The sequence below is a fragment of the Mycteria americana genome, chromosome 22, assembly GCF_035582795.1.
Source record: "Mycteria americana isolate JAX WOST 10 ecotype Jacksonville Zoo and Gardens chromosome 22, USCA_MyAme_1.0, whole genome shotgun sequence".
In the NCBI taxonomy this organism is placed as follows: Eukaryota; Metazoa; Chordata; class Aves; order Ciconiiformes; family Ciconiidae; genus Mycteria; species Mycteria americana.
In genome coordinates, this window is record NC_134386.1 from 3,462,959 (window position 1) to 3,479,902 (window position 16,944).

At 69.0% G+C, this 16,944-nt stretch overlaps 1 protein-coding gene across 1 annotated transcript; it reads left to right on the plus strand.

Annotated features, from left to right (window-relative positions):
* Positions 1-6,536: 6,536 nt before the first annotated feature.
* Positions 6,537-16,438, plus strand: LOC142419721 (uncharacterized). Its single transcript, XM_075522982.1, has 4 exons — positions 6,537-6,594; positions 6,696-7,086; positions 14,864-15,116; positions 16,289-16,438. The coding sequence occupies exons 1-4, from the start codon at positions 6,537-6,539 to the stop codon at positions 16,391-16,393; spliced, it is 807 nt and encodes a 268-aa protein (XP_075379097.1). The 3' UTR covers positions 16,394-16,438.
* Positions 16,439-16,944: the final 506 nt, after the last annotated feature.

Genomic DNA, 16,944 nt, shown 5'->3' on the forward strand with positions numbered 1-16,944 from the left:
CCCCGGGGCAGCCCGGCCATGGGGCAGTGCTCCCCAGCCCTATCCCAGCTGGACCGTGGGACTGGGAGGGATGCGGGAGGACCCTCAGCACCCCTCCTCCCCACAGCCCCCCAGGTCCCTTTGGAGGGGGGGGTCCCCACCCCTCTCGTCACTGCACCCCCAGGAAAAGCATCCCCAGGGGCTGCCGGATTCATTTCCCCAGGGATGGGGACGGGGCTGGGGACGGGGCTGGGGACAGGGATGGGGACGCGAGGGCTCCTCGCGCTGCCGGCCGGCACCGGAGCCTGGCTGGGATTTCTCCCGGCGCGGCTCCTCCGAGTGACCTCATCCACCGTGGGCTGGGCGGGTGCCCGGGGCCTGGCTGGGATGGTGGCTCCGGTGCCACGTGGCCGGGGCGTGGGGCTGCCGGCACCCGCCTCGCACCCTCCGCCGCCCCCGGCTGACAGGACCCCGGCATGTGGGGGGCACCCTGGGGGCTGCCGTACCTCAAAATCTTTTGGGAGGGGGGGTTGCAAACCCCTGGAGCCCCCAGGAGGGAGGGGGGGAGCCCCGGCACTCACGGGGCTGAAGGTTTGATGGCTTTTGGGGGGCAGAGCTGTGGGGTGTCCCCTGCCAGCAAGAGGGGTGACAGGTCCCTGGTTTCCAAAGGACATTGGGTACATCGGCACCAAGCCCTCCCACTGCCGGTTCTGGGGGGGGGTCTCGCTCCCAGTGGGGAGTTGGGAGCTGGCTGGGGCTGTTGGGTTGGGGTTGTTGGGTTGGTGGTTGGGGTGGGGTTGGTGGGTTGGTGGGTTGGTGGTTGGGGTGGGGTTGGGGTTGGTGGGTTGGTGGTTGGGGTTGTTGGGTTGGTGGTTGGGATGGGGTTGGGGTTGGTGGGTTGGTGGTTGGGATGGGGTTGGGGTTGGTGGGTTGGTGGTTGGGTTGGAGTTGCGTTGGGGTTGGGTTGAGGTTGCTGGGTTGATGTTGGGTTGGGGTTGTTGGGTTGGGGTTGGTGGTTGGGGTTGGGTTGGGGTTGTTGGGTTGGGTTGAGGTTGCCAGGTTGGTGATGGGTGTTGGGTTGGGGTTGTTGTGTTGGTAGTTGGAGTTGTTGGGTTGGTGGTTGGGGCTGGGTTGGGGTTGTTGGGTTGGCATTGGGTTGGGGTTGTCGTGTTGGTGGTTGGGCTTGGTGGGTTGGGGTTGTCAGGCTGGGGTAGTCAGGTGGTTGGGCTTGGTGGGTTGTTGGGTCGGTGGTTGGGGTTGTCAGGTTGGGTTGGGGTTGCCGGGCTGGGGTACTCAGGTTGTTGGGGTTGGTGGTTGGGGTGTTTGGGTTGGGGTGACGTTGCTGGGTGGTCGGGCTGGGAGTGGGGTTGTTGGGGCTGGGGTTTGGTGGTTTATCTCATTAGGAGTGGTTCCCTTTAGATTTGGGGGCCGGGGTCCTCCAGCTGTACAGGCGGGAGGTGGAGCGGGTGGGTGGATGGATGGAAGGACGGACAGACGGCTGGAGGCCAGGCAGGCAGGGTGTGGATGTGGCGGATGTCCCCCAGGAGGTGTGAGGACACCAATGCTCCGAGGTCCCACAGCCCAGGGGGTCCCCCAACCCTCTACCCCCCACCCAGCCCCAGCCATGGGCACCCCCCTCTCCAGGGAGGTGCTGGGGGTGCTGGGCCCCTGGGGAAGGGGGCTCCCCAAAGCTGGGGGTCCCGGAGTCCGCGGGGCTGGGAGGTTCTGGGGGGTGGGAGGCCTGGCCCGGCTGCAGGGCAGGATCCGTCCACCCCAGAGGAAGGCAGGGCTCAGCGGGGGCCTGGCAGGGGGAGCTGGGACGGTGCCCCCCGCCCGGCCCCCCCAGCCCGGCCCCTCCAGCTCCGCCGCCCCCGACAAGGGGTGCCTCCAGCTGGAGCTGGGCCCAAGCAGCAGCGATGCTCCAGCCCAGCCTCAGCTCTTCCTCCTCCTCCTCCCCAGCCACTTCCCAGCCCCACGTCAGCACCTTCCTCCCCGCTCCCCCCAGTTCATCCCAGTTCCCTGCCCGGGGGACCAGCACAGACCGGGGGGGGGGGGGGGAGGTTGGGGGGGGGTTAACTCTTCCCTCGCAGCCTGCTGCTCCCCGTGGCGTGTCCCCCCCCATCCCTTCCATGTCCCCCATCCCCACGGGGTCCCCCTACCCCCACGGGGTCCCCCCTCCCCGCGGGGTCCCCCCGTCCATCCCCGCCACGTCCCGTCCCCAGCCGCAGGGGCCGGGCCCTGCCGCTTTGGCAGCAGGATCCGGCCATCGTGGAAATATGGGGGGGGGCGGGAGGGGGGGGGGATGGGATGGGGAAGGGGCGTGGCCGGTCTGTGTGGGCGTGGTCTATGTGGGAGGGGGCGGGGTCACTCAACAAAAGGATTTCAAAGGGATGAAATTGGGGCAAAGCCAAAAAAAGTAAAAAAAGTCCTTCCCCCCCCCCCCAAAAAAAACCCACTGCCGGGCTCGTCCCGTCCCTGCCCCTGCACACGTGTGCACCCGGGAGGGGAAACTGAGGCACGGCGGGGCGAGAGGGGCCGTGATGGAGCCCACGGTGTCCCCGATGCGGTGCCATGTCACGGGCTGTGCCCGGCACCGGGATCCCCCCCACGGTGCCCACACAGACCCCCGGGAGAGGCAGCAGTGGGGTGCAGGGGGGTTCCCCCACCCCAGCCCCCCCCAGCCCACCCAGCGTGGCCCCGTACCACGAGCCCTAATTGGAAGCAGACACGTCCCCACACGGGGACAGGGATGGGGACGCCGGACGCCGGCCGGCGGGGATCCGGCAAGCGGCTCCGGTGCCCGGCACATTCCTCTGGCCCTGGTCGGCCGGTGCCTCCTCCCTTGGCGGGGCGGCTGCTGACAGCCTTCACCCCCCCCAAAAAACCGGGGGCAGGCGCAGGCGATGCCCTTGGCTCCCACCCCACCGCTGACACGTCTCCGGCACAGCCTCCACGTCGGCAGGCGGAGGGGGGGCCCAGGGGCTGTGCCGGGCTGGTCCTCACCCCGCTCGGCCTCGTGGGGGGCTGCAGCCCCGGGCCCACCCGCCCGGGCGTCGCCCCGAGGGGCCGGCAGGAGCCTGGGCAGAGCCGGGCACGTGCCACGATGCGCCACACCGTGCCACGGGCAGCGCTGGGACGTGGCCCACGGGGCCACGGGCAGTCCTTGGGGACACAGCGTGGGCAGTGCAGGGGCTATACCATGGGCAGCGTAGGGGCTATACCATGGGCAGTGTAGGGGCTATACCATGGGCAGTGTAGGGGCTATACCATGGGCGGTGTAGGGGCTATACCATGGGCATTGTAGGGGCTATACCATGGGCGGTGTAGGGGCTATACCATGGGCAGTGTAGGGGCTATACCATGGGCAGCATTGGGGCTATACCATGGGCGGTGTAGGGGCTATACCATGGGCAGCGTAGGGGCTATACCATGGGCAGTGCTGGGGCTGTACCATGGGCAGTGCAGGGGCTATACCATGGGCAGCGTAGGGGCTATACCATGGGCAGCATTGGGGCTATACTGCGGGCAGCACCGGAGCCGTGTCATGGGCAGCGCTGGAGCTATACCATGGGCAGTGTAGGGGCTATACCATGGGCAGCACTGGGGCTATACCATGGGCAGCGCTGGAGCTATACCATGGGTGGCATTGGGGCCGTACAAGGGGCAGCATTGGGACCATACCATGGGCAGAGTCAGGCATGTGCACTGCTGTGCCATGGGCAGCATTGGGGCTATACCATAGGCAGTGCAGGGGCTATACCATGGGCAGTGCTGGGGCTATACCATGGGCGGTGTAGGGGCTATACCATGGGTGGTGTAGGGGCTATACCATGGGCAGTGCAGGGGCTATACCATGGGTGGTGTAGGGGCTATACCATGGGCAGCAACTGGGGCTATACCATGGGTGGTGTAGGGGCTATACCATGGGTGGTGTTGGGGCTACACCATGGGCATTGTAGGGGCTATACCATGGGCAGCACTGGGGCCATACTGTGGGCAGCATTGGGGCTATACCATAGGTAGCATTGGGCCATAACATGAACAGCACTGGAGCCGCACCATGGGCAGCATTGGGGCCATACCGCCGGCAGCATTCGGGCTATACCATAGGCAGCATTGGGGCTATACCATAGGCAGCATTGGGGCTATACCGCGGGCAGCATTGGGGCCATACCATAGGCAGCATTGGGGCTATACCATAGGCAGCATTGGGGCTATACCGCGGGCAGCATTGGGGCCATACCATAGGCAGCATTGGGGCTATACCATAGGCAGCATTGGGGCTATACCATGGGCAGCATTGGGGCTATACCGCGGGCAGCATTGGGGCCATACCATGGGCAGCATCAGGGCTATACCATAGGCAGCATCAGGGCCATACCGCGGGCAGCATTGGGGCTTTACCATAGGCAGCATCGGGGCTGTACCCCAGAGCTCGCTCCCCTGCTCCGTCTGCCCGGGCTGTGCCCGTCCCCGGTGCCGGCACAGGACGGTGCCACCGGCCGCGGGGCAGGACGCGCCAGGGCAGCCGGTCCCGGCTCCGCGGGTGCTGCTCAGCCCCTGAGTGGGTCCGGGCGAGATTAAGGAGCGTCCCCCACCCCTGCCCACGGGCACGGCAGGGAGCGAGCGTGTCCCGCGGGCACCGGCCCGGGGACGCCAGCCCCTGCAAGCCCTGCCGCGGGGACACCCTTGGTGACACCGGGGACACCACCGCCTGCGGCACCCGTGGGCACATCCCCGAGGCGGGGCGGGGGGCAGTTAGTGCTGCCCTGCGGAAGGGAGGGAGCCCGGGGGCAGAGAGGGAATAAAAGGGGTTTGTGGTGAAACCCAGGGTGGCTTTTTGGTTTTAGGGTCTGTCGATGCCATGCCGTTAAATGTCCCCCTTGGCCATGACGCAGCCGTCCCCCACTCCAGCCGCCTGTCTGTCCTCCACCGTCTGTCCCTTCTCCCATCCATCCATCCATCCATCCATCCATCCCTCCCTCCTCCCCTCCCTCCCGCCCTCCCTCTCCATGCCCACGCACTCATCCCTCCCTCCTTCTCTCTGCTCCATCCGTCCCCTCTCCTCCGTCGGTGCCTCCATCGGCCGCTCCGTCCATCCCCTCCATCTCTCACCCCCGTCCTGCGTCCCCCGGGGCCCCCATCGCCCTGCCCACGGCAGCACCCTGGGGTGCTTCCAGCTGGAGCAGCCCCCGGCTCCCGTCCCCGGGGAGCTGCCAGGAGCCGGCTGGGCGCTTGCCCGGGCTGAGCTCCCCGAGCGTTCCTCCTCCGGCTGCCCAGCCAGGCCAGGGAGGATGGGGACGGGGACGGTGCGGTCACACCAGCGCGGCCGCTCAGCCCTCGCTGCCGTGCGGCCGGTCCCGGGCGGCGGGCAGGGATTCTCTGATGTCTAACAGGGGCTTGAGCACCCGCCGCCCCCCGGCCCCTGGCCCCAAACCCGGTCTCCCACAGACCACGGAACGCGTCAGCCCGGGAAACTCCGTGTCTCCGCTCCCGAGCGCTTCCCAGCCAGAGCCCGGGGGCAGCTGGAGCCTCTGCTATGTCCAAGATGTCCCCGGGGACCGCGGCGGGTCATGGCGCGTGGTGGGACACTGCTGCACCTCTGCTGTCGCTGGCTGTCTTGAGCCTGGCAGAGATGCCCGGTCACTGGGCGTGCCACCGCCGGGCCCCATGCCACGCTGTCCCCTCCCTGCCCTCAGGGATCAGCTGAGCTGAGAGCAGAGCAAAGCCTTTCCCACAGCCCTGGGACTTCCCTGGGGGTCCCCGGGCGGGGGGGGACAAGGGTCCGCGTCCCCCCCACCTGGGATGCTCCGGTGCCATGGGGTCACAGCGAGGGCCCCAACACCTCCGGGCACTGCCCCGGTGACACGGAGACATCCCAAAGGGACACAAGTCTGGGAGCGGGGGGGGGCCGTGTCTGTGACCCCCAGCTGAGCAGGACATTTTGCTCCCAGCCCCTCCAGGGGCGGGAGGAAGGGGACGGAGAGGGGCGGCGGGTTTGTGTGTGCAGTGCCTGTGTGTGCAACCCCTGTGCATGCAATCCCTGTGCGTGCAAACCCTGTGCATGCAACTGCTGTGCGTGCAACCCTGTGTTATGCAACCCCTGTGCATGCAACTGCCGTGTGTGCAACCCCTGCGTGTGCAAACCCTGTGCATGCAACTGCCGTGTGTGCAACCCCTGCGTGTGCAAACCCTGTGCATGCAACTGCTGTGTGTGCAACCCTGTGTTATGCAACCCCTGTGCATGCAACTGCTGTGTGTGCAACCCCTGCGTTATGCAACCCCTGTGCATGCAATCCCTGTGCGCGCAAACCCTGTGCATGCAACTGCTGTGCGTGCAACCCTGTGTTATGCAAACCCTGTGCATGCAATCCCTGTGCGCGCAAACCCTGTGCATGCAACTGCTGTGTGTGCAACCCCTGCGTGTGCAAACCCTGTGCATGCAATCCCTGTGCGCGCAAACCCTGTGCATGCAACTGCCGTGTGTGCAACCCTGTGCGTGCAACCCCTGTGCGTGCAACCCCTGTGCGTGCAATCCCTGTGTACAACCTCTGCGCATGCAACCCCTGCGCATGCAATCCCTGCGTGTGCAAACCCTGCGCGTGCAACCGCTGTGTGCGCAACCCCTGCTCGCGCAACCCCAGCTCGTGCACATGCGTGTGCCAGGCAGCGCCAGCCGGATTCGCACGCCTGCGTCACGCGTCCGCACGCTTGAGGCTGCGCGCCCAGCGAGCCCCGCACGGGCCACCCCTCGCCACCTCCGTCCCCGCTCCGACGTCCCCATCGCCACGGGGGGACTCGACCCCAGAGCCCGTCCTCGGTGGGGGCGACGGATCTCCCCGCGGCCGGTGCTCGGGGCTGGCGGCGCTGGGTGGGCCACGCTGCCAGGCGGTGCGCGGTGTCCGGCTCCCAGCCCCGCCGGCCGGGTGCCAAATTCCTCCGCCCCCACAGGAAGCCGTCGGCGCGCTCAGCGCTTGCTCTGCACCGGGGCCAGGCTGGGCCGGAGGGATGCCGGAGCGAGAAAGGGCTGGAGGAGAGAAACCAGGTCAGCCCCGAGCCGCCAGCGTCACCCTGGCAGGCAGCGGCCGGCTCCTTCGAGGAAGCAGGGTGAGGATCCGGCCCCGGTGACGTCCCCTCCGGCGCGCACAGCGTGCGCCAGCCGAGCCCGCGCCTGGCCGCCGCTCGCACGCTCGAGGAACCGGCCCGGCCCCGCGGCCCTGGCTGTGGGGTGAGCCCCAAACGGGGGCGTTGGCCTTCTCGGGGTCCTGGAGAGCCTGAGGATGAGGACCGGGCTTCGAGGGGAGCCGCCCGCTGCCGGGCTGGCTTGGCCATCACCGCCCTGGGAGCCTCAAGGCTGCGCCGGAGGGGAGCGGAAGGGTTCGGCTCGCACGACGCCTGCGCCATCTCTGTGTGATGCTCCCATCACCGGGTACTGCTCCCATCACCGGGTACTGCTCCATCCCCCGGTACCTCTCACATCCCTGGGTCCTGCTCCCATCCCTGAGCACTTCTCCCACACCCAAATTGTCCTCCCGTCCCAGGTCCCGCTCCCGTCCCTGGGGAACGTCCCCATCCCTGGGTACCGCTCCCATCTCCAGGTGATGCTCCCGTCCTGAGCCACGCTCCCACCCCGGGTACCGCTCCCATCCCCTCGTACCGATCCCACCTCCCGTTGCTGCTCCCGTCCCCGGACAACGCTCCCTCCCTGGGTGTGAATCCTGCTTCCGTCCCCTCCTCCCTAAATGCACCTTCCCCCCACCGTCCCCCTCCCCGCGGTGCGAATCCGAGGGGGTCTCTGCCCTTCTCCCGCGCTCCGTCCTCTCCTCCCCTCCTCCCAGCCGCCTTTCAAACACAAACACGGCTCAGTGGAAAATGTGACCCGCCGCGGAGCTGCAGATAACTCGGGGCCGGGCCCGGGCCAACTGGAACAGCACGGGCTTGGCTGCGGCCCCGGCTGAGCCCGCGGTGGCCGGGGGGGCCGGGGGACCCGGCGGGGGGGACAGCTCGGGACTCCCTCGCGCCTCGCTCCCTCCCGCTCACCCGCCTCCCGCATCGCTCCTGCGCCCGGCCCGATCCTGCGCCCAGCCCCGGCCGCGGCCGCGGCCCCACGGGGACGGACGCGGCGGAGGAGGCTGCCGTGGGGACGCGCGGTGCTTGGGGGCTGGTGGGACCCTTCCTTGGCCCCGTTTCTACGCTGCGGTGGGATGGAGATGCCCGGGGATGGTGGCACGTGGGCAGGACGGAGATGCCCAGGGATGATGCTGGATGAGCAGGATGGAGATGCCCAGAGATGGTGGCACGTGGGCAGGACGGAGATGCCCGGGGATGGCGGCTGGATGGATAGGATGGAGATGCCCGGGGATGGTGGCACGTGGGCAGGACGGAGATGCCCGGGGATGGCGGCTGGATGGATAGGATGGAGATGCCCGGGACGGTGGCTGGACACAATGGAGATGCCCAGGGACAGCGGTACATGGGCAGGACGGAGACGCCCAGGGATGGTGCCCACTGGGAAAGACGGAGACGCCCAGGGATGGTGCCAGCTGGGCAGCATGGAGACGCCCAGGGATGGTGGCTGGATGGGAAGGATGGAGATGCCCTGGGATGGTCCCGGCTGGGCAGGCTGGAGATGCCCAAGGATGGTGGCACATGGGCAGGCTGGAGATGCCCGGGGATGGTGCCGGGCGGGCAGGACAGCAGTGCCATGGGAGGACGGTGCCCCGGCCCCGGCCGACGGGCAGCCGGAGGTGTGTGGGCTGGGAGCAGCAGTGGTCGGAGGAGCCCGTTTGTTTCTCATTAGCGGCTCTTGGCAGGAGCTGTGGAAAAAATAGCTTCAAACAGCAGAGCTGGAAGGGAAAAGGCTGGGCCAAGGGAGGGGAGAGGGGCCGCGGTGGGGAAGGGGGGGCGCGGGGCCAGGCGGGGGGCGGGGAGGGGGTCGGGGGGACAGTGGCCTGGACGGGGCGCAGGGATAGGGACGGAGACACACACGGTCCCCTCTGCAGTGTCCCTGTCCCCGGGGAGCAGCAGCCGGGTCCATTTTGGGGAGCTCAGGCACACGTGTGCTTGTGCGCTCTTGTGCACGCTTGTGCATGCTTGCGTGTGCTTGTGTGCGCAGCGCGTGTGCACGCCCGATCGCGTGAGCGTTCCCAGGGAGGGGACGGGGACACGCGGCCGGGCGCTTCCACGTGCGCGGCAACGTCTCGGTCCCCTAGCCCCCCACCCCGCGGGGGAAACTGAGGCACGCCGGGCGTGCCCACCACCGGCCGCAGCGAGCAGGGCCTCGGCCGTGCCGTGCCGGGAGGCTCCCGCCACAGCCGGAGCCGGTTCTCACGTTTTCGGGGGGCCCTCGGCAGAGCCGCTTACGCAACCGCGTGTCTGCGAGCGCTGGCAGCTCCGCCAAGTCAACCAAAAGCGAGCCGGGGGAGCGCGGGAGGCGAGCGGGGAGCCCGGCGTCCACCCCGCTCCTCCCGCCTCGTGGCACGGCGGGGATTTGGCGGGGACGGCGGCGTGTCCCACCCTGGCGTGACTGTGCCCAGGTGGCACCGGTGCCCGGCTGCCCCGTGCCCCTGCCCCTCCCCGCCAGCCTGGGCTGGGAAACGGGCAGCGGCGAGACGGGGTCATTTGGGGACAGCGGCCGGGGACGACGCTTGTCCCTGCTGCCAGGGCAGGGCTGTGCCCGCCGGAGCCGGTGGCACCAGGGCAGCCTTGGCAGCGGGCACAGGGCTGGCACCCCGGTCCCCGTGGGCACGGGGAGACATGGACGGGGCCGGGGGGGCCGCGTGTGCCGGGGGATGCATGCGCACGCGTGCGCACGTGTGTGTGCACGCGCGTGTGCATGTGTGCGTACGTGTGCACCCCCCTGCTTTGGTGCCCGCGTGTCCGGCCGGGTTTGGCCGCCGGCACCCACCTGGCTTCACGGCTATTTCTGCCTCCAGCCTGGATTTAATTCTACCCTGCCCGCGGCTGGCGTGTAATTAGGAGCCCAAAAAAAGCTCCGGGCACCCTCTCATCCCCAGGGGTGGGTGCACACCCAGCGCCCTGGCCCTGGGGTGGGCACGGGGCGCAGGTGCCCACGGCCCTGGCTCTGCCGGCCCCGAGGGGCTGAAGGACCCCGTGACAGAGACCTGGCAAACTCGGTGCAGCTGGGAGGGCTGGAGCATGGCGGGGGGGGGGGGGGGTTGACTGGCTGGGGGAGCTCTGCCTCAGCAGGAGGCTGATTTTGGGGGGTCCCCGATTTGGGACCCAGCGGGGGCACGGGAGGACGCATGGCGGCAAATCCTTCGTTAAGCCCTTGAGCCAATTATGCCGCCAGAGCCACCCCACGGCCTGTGCAGCGAAGCCCCCGCGCCCCGGGCAGCCATAAACCCCTTAGGGGGATGATCCTGCTTACGGCAGCGCCTCAGCACCCCACGGCCCCCTCACCCCCAGCCCCCCACATCTCCAAGCCCCCCTTCTCCCCCAGAGCCGTGGGTCAGCCCCACGCCGTCCCCTTGTTCCCCCCCCAGCATCCCCCACACCACCACCTCCCCGCCTGCCCTTGGGCAACTCACCCGCTTGCCGCCAACCGCCTCCGTGCCGGGGGGCACGGCGTGGGGCAGCCCCCCGGGCACAGCCCACGGCACCGCTGCCGGCAGCCGCCTCGGCACAGGGCTCAGGGCGCTGATCGGCTTTGGGAAGCTTACGGCCCTGAGCCGGCGGCTCGGCGGCTCTTCACACCTACAAGCCGGTCCCGCTCCTTCGGCCTCGCCACCGGCTCCTCACCCTCACCTCGGCCCCGGGACGCAGCTCTGGCACGGCAGCAGGGCACGGCCAGAGGGGTTGCAAAGCCAGGAGTCCCCTGTGCCCCCCCTGGGCTTCCCCTGTGCCACCCTGGGCACCCCATGTGCAACACTGAGCCCCCCCTGTGCCACCTCGTGCACCCCGTCAGCCACCCTGAGCATCTCCTGTGCCACCCTGGGCACCCCATGTGCAACACTGAGCCCCCCCGTGCCACCTCGTACACCCCGTGAGCCACCCTGAGCACCCCCTGTGCCACCTCGTGCACCCTGTGAGCCACCCTGAGCACCCCCTGTGCCACCTCGTGCACCCGTGAGCCACCCTGAGCACCCCCTGTGCCACCTCGTGCACCCTGTGAGCCACCCTGAGCATCTCCTGTGCCACCCTGGGCACCCCATGTGCAACACTGAGCCCCCCCGTGCCACCTCGTACACCCGTGAGCCACCCTGAGCACCCCCTGTGCCACCTCGTGCACCCCGTGAGCCGCCCTGAGCACCCCCTGTGCCACCTCGTGCACCCCGTCAGCCACCCTGAGCACCCCCTGTGCCACCCTGAGCACCCCCGTGCCACCTCATACACCCGTGAGCCACCCTGAGCACCCCCTGTGCCACCTCGTGCACCCCGTGAGCCACCCTGAGCACCCCCGTGCCACCTCATACACCCGTGAGCCACCCTGAGCACCCCCTGTGCCACCTCGTGCACCCCGTGAGCCACCCTGAGCACCCCCTGTGCCACCTCGTGCACCCCGTCAGCCACCCTAAGCATCTCCTGTGCCACCTCGTGCACCCCGTGAGCCACCCTGAGCACCCCCTGTGCCACCTCGTGCACCCCGTGAGCCACCCTGAGCACCCCCTGTGCCACCTCGTGCAACCCGTGAGCCACCCTGAGCACCCCCTGTGCCACCTCGTGCACCCCGTGAGCCACCCTGAGCACCCCCTGTGCCACCTCGTGCACCCCGTGAGCCACCCTGAGCACCCCCTGTGCCACCTCGTGCACCCTGTGAGCCACCCTGAGCATCTCCTGTGCCACCCTGGGCACCCCATGTGCAACACTGAGCCCCCCCGTGCCACCTCGTGCACCCCATGAGCCACCCTGAGCACCCCCTGTGCCACCCCAAGCATCCCCTGGGCCCATTCCCCACACACCAAGTGTGCACTGCACACGCTGCTGTGCGCACACACACACACATTGCACACACACATTGCACACACACATTGCACACGCACACATCGCACCCCCGGCACAAGCGCTGCACCCCCCCACCGTGCGCACGCACACCCGTTACTGTGCACAAGCACACGCATGTACCGTGCACACGCGTCTGCACCCCCCCATGAGCGCCCACCCAGCCGCTCCCCGAAGGGGCTGTGGGCAGGACAGGGGGTACCCGCACCCCACGGAGCCCCGGCCGCGGTGCTGCTGGAGGGTGCCGGGGAGCCAGGCACCCACCCGCCAGCCGGCCCGGTCAGGGCTTTCTTGGGACCGGGGAGGGGATGGGGACCTGGGGGGACAGAGCCCCCCACCGCCCTCCAGCCTCCGTCCCCATCCCTCCTTCCTGTCCCATCCTCGCTCCTTCCCGGGCTCCATCTTTGCTCTGGCCTCTCTTCCTCCTCCTCCTCCTCCCCAGCCCTTCGCCTTCCCCCAGGCTCCATCTCCTGCTGCCCCACCAGCCCCGGGGGTGCCACAGCTGGGTCCCCCCCCCCAGAGCCAACACCCGCCTGGCCCCGCTGCGGCTGGTTTTGGGGGGGAGCAGGGCTGCTGGGGGGACAGGACCCCCCCGGGTGGCCCCAGGCGCTGCTCCAGGTCCCACGGCCGGGGACGCGGACACGTGGCCCTTTCTGGCGCCAAAGGGAAACGCCTGTCCCTTGGGAAGTGGGGGGACGCAGCCTGGCAAGGGCCCCGAAATCCTTCCCTGCCCAGCAGGGAGGTGGGCGATTCCCCCCCCGCCACAGGGCTCGGGGCTCCCCCGCCAGCTCCGGCACCGGGTCCCTCCGTCACCAAAATGTCCCACGGGACCGCTGGGCGTGAACACGGCATCCCCTGGCCCTGGCACCCCCCGGTATCCCCCAGCCCCGGCATCCCCCCAACATCCCCCCACAGCATCCCCTCCCAGCACCCCCCAGCCCCAGCACCCCCCAGCATCCCCTTCCAGCACCCCCCCAGCATCCCCACCAGTATCCTGCAGCCCCAGCACCCCCCCAACATCCCCCAACATCCCCCCAGCACCCCGCAGCCCCAGCATCCCCCCAGCATCCCCCCAGCATCCCCCCAGCACCCCGCAGCCCCAGCATCCCCCCCCCCCAGCTGCCCCCCCCCGTCCCCACACCAGCCAGAGCCGAAATCAAGGCGGGGGCACCCCAAGCCCCCTCCCCACGCGAAGCCAGGGCTCAGCAACGGCCACGGCCGAGACCCCCGGACCGCGGAAGGGGGGGCTGGATCCGGGGAGGGGAGGGATGGGGAGAGGGTCCGGGGGGCAGGACCGGGGAAACATCAGCCCCAACCGGGGAGCAGCCGCGGGAAGTGCAGCCCCACGGGTGGGGTGGCCGTGGCACTGGGGACACGGGGACACGGGGACACGGAGCCGAGCTGGCTGCCACATCAGCAGCAGCGGGGAAGGGACCCAGCCCGCAGCTGGGAGCCAGATGGGGTGGGGAAGGGCAGCGGTCGGGGCCAGCCCCGAGGTGTCCCCCAGGCCGGGGACCCCCGAGGAGGGCGTGGGGAGACCGAGCTGAGGCGGGTCCCCCCCGAGCTCCCCGAAATGGGGAAGGAGGGATGGAAGGAGGGGTGAGGGAGGGCCGGGAGGGCCTGAGGAGAGAGGGATGGACAGAGGGACGGACCAGAGGAGTGGTGATGGAGGGAGGAGGGATGGAGGGGGATGCAGGGGGATGGAGAGAGGATGGAGGGGAGATGGAGGGGAGATGGAGGGGGGATGGAGGGGGGACGCAGGGGGGATGGAGGGGGATGGAGGGGGGAGGGAGGGGAGATGCAGGGGGATGGAGGGGGGAGGGAGGGAAGATGGAGGGGAGATGGAGGGGGGATGGAGGGGGGATGGAGTGGGAATGGAGGGGGGAGGCAGGGGGGATGCAGGGGGGATGCTGGGGGGATGGAGAGAGATGGAGGGGGGAGGGAGGGGAGATGGAGGGGAGATGGAGGGGGGATGGAGGGGGATGGAGTGGGAATGGAGGGGGGACGCAGGGGGGATGCAGGGGGGATGCTGGGGGGATGGAGGAGGAGGGAGGGGAGATGGAGGGGGGATGCAGGGGGATGCTGGGGGATGCTGGGGGATGCAGGGGGGATGGCAGGCTGCAGGAAGGAGAGGAGCCAGGGCAGGGACGGTGGGATGAGGCCCCCCCATCCCCTTCCCCAGCGCACCCCGGGACGGGACATCAGGAGCACCCAGTCCCTACTGCACCCCCTCAGTGTGGGACCCCCATCCCCGAGGAACCCACCGGGCTGGCAGCGGGACACCCCGGGGGTGCCATGAACCCCCCCACGTGCAGCACCCAAGCACCCCAGGACCAGGACAGACCACCCCCCCGGCACCTCAGGGACCCCCGTCCCAGTAGCAGGATAACCTCAGCCCCCCACCCCCCATTTGGGGAGGCAGCACCCCCCAGCAGGGTGCCAGCACCCTTCAGCATGGTGCCACCCCTAAAAAAGCCCCCAAAGTGGCCCAACTCCCCCCAGATTGCCCCACCGTGGGAGTCCCCTCCCGAACCCCCACCCAGGGCAAAGTCCGCAGTGGGGCAGGGAGGGTGCAAAGGGCACCTGGGTGCTGGGTGCTGGGTGCTGGGCGCAGGGTGCCCCGGGCACCCGGGTCCATAGTCCGGCTCTGGCAAGGAGGGTGGTGCGGCGGTGCCAGGGGATGCCAGGACACCTGGGTTCGTTGGCGGGGAGGGGATGGGGGGGGGACGGAAGCCGGGGCACCCCGCAGAGGGTGGCGTGCCCGGGAAGGGTCCCCAGGGATGGGGGCTGTGGGTCAGGGATCTGGGAGAGGCCCCGTGAACCCTGCGGGTGAGGGGGCAGGGCTGGAGGGGGGCAGGCACCCTTGGGTGCCAGGAAAGGGGGAACCTACCCGCCCCCAGCACGCGCCTCTCGGTGTCCCCAGGGTCATGTTCTTCATCATCATCATCATCTTCATAGCCATCACCTTCCTCATCATGATCTTCCACGTCTGCCGCAAGCTCTGCCACGACCCCGCGCCTCCCCCACCCTACAGGGACGCCCAGGGCCCCGTGCCCCCCCCACCCTACAGGGACCCCCAGGGCCCCGTGCCCCCCCCACTGGCCCCGATGCCCGCGCTGCCCAGCCTGCCCGGCGGGGCCATCCCCGTGGGCCTGGAGCCCCCACGCTACAGCGAGGTAGGTCCCACCCGGCAGTGGGTGCCGGGCACCCGGCTGAGCCTGGCATGGGGGGACAGGGTGGGCGATGGGGTGGTGGGTGCTGGGGAGCGGGGTGGTGGGTGCTGCAGGTACAGGGTGGTGGGTGCTGGGGCTATGGGGTGGTGGGTGCTGCTGTATGGGGTGATGGGTGCTGGGGCTATGGGGTGATGGGTGCTGGGGTATGGGGTGGTGGGTGCTGGGGCTATGGAGTGATGGGTGCTGCGGTATGGGGTGATGGGTGCTGCGGTATGGGGTGGTGGGTGCTGGGGCTATGGAGTGATGGGTGCTGGGGCTATGGGGTGGTGGGTGCTGCTGTATGGGGTGATGGGTGCTGGGGCTATGGGGTGGTGGGTGCTGCTGTATGGGGTGGTGGGTGCTGGGGTATGGGGTGGTGGGTGCTGGGGCTATGGGGTGATGGGTGCTGCTGTATGGGGTGATGGGTGCTGCGGTATGGGGTGATGGGTGCTGCGGTATGGGGTGGTGGGTGCTGGGGCTATGGGGTGATGGGTGCTGCTGTATGGGGTGGTGGGTGCTGGGGTACGGGGTGGTGGGTGCTGCAGGTACAGGGTGATGGGTGCTGGGGCTATGGGGTGATGGGTGCTGCAGTATGGGGTGATGGGTACTGGAGCTATGGGTGATGGGTGCTGGGGGGTACGGGGTGATGGATGCTGGCACTACAGGGTGATGGGTGCTGGGGCTATGGGGTGATGGGTGCTGCGGTATGGGCTGGTGGGTGCTGCGGGTACAGGGTGATGGGTACTGGAGCTATGGGGTGATGGGTGCTGGGGCTATGGGGTGATGGGTGCTGGGGGGTACGGGGTGATGGGTGCTGGCACTACAGAGTGATGGGTGCTGGGGTAGAGGGTGGTGGGTGCTGGGAGTACAGGGTGATGGACGCTGGGGCTATGGGGCTCAGCAGGGCATGGGGGGACTTATGGGGACCCACGAGTCCCCCCCACGCCAGGGCCACCCTCCCCTACTCCCACGCACCCTGCCTTGCCGTGCCCCAAGGGGGGGACCCAGTTCCAATGTCTTGGGTTCAGCCCTGGGGTCGGGGCACCCTCCTTTCCCTGGGGACCCCGGCACCCTGGCAGTCGTGGGGGGGGGGGATGCCATATGCCCCCCCCCCACTGACCCCCACTCACCCTTAGGTGACGGCGAAGCCCTTCCTCTACCCAGTGCCGCCGGGGCCGTGTCCTGAATGCGGCCGCGGTCCTGGGGCTCAGCCCCTCTTTGCCACCCAGACCAGCTTCTAGGGGTGACCCCCCCTGCGCTGAGGACAGCCTGGTGACAATGCTACCCTTCACTGGCGGGGGGGGGGGGGGGGGCACATGGACCCAGGCGTCCGGATGGCCCCTCCTGGGGCCATCCGGACGCCTGGGTCCATGTGCCCCCCCCCAGATGCCTGGGTCCATGCCCCCCCCACCCCATGCCACTGGAGCATGGGGGTGGGGGTTCTCTATTTATTCTTTTAAAAAGTGTAAAAGAGCTCCCTGCTATGCTCGTTTTGGGGGGGGCTGGGGGGGCTCGGGGGGTACAGGTGAAGAAGGGGGAAAGTTTGGGGGGGGTTGCACCCCACACCACACCCCCCCCCCCCCGCCCCAGCTGCGGGTGCACCCTGAGCACCACGTGGACTTTGCCAGGTGGGCTTGTGAACGTGTGTCGGCTGAAGCCCTGACACCCTGTCCCCGTCCCCGTCTCCACCGAATCACAGAGCCGTTTAGGTTGGCAAAGACCTTTAAGATCATCGAGGCCAACCGTAAACCCGGCACTGCCCAGCCCACCACCACACCGTGTCCCTAAGCAC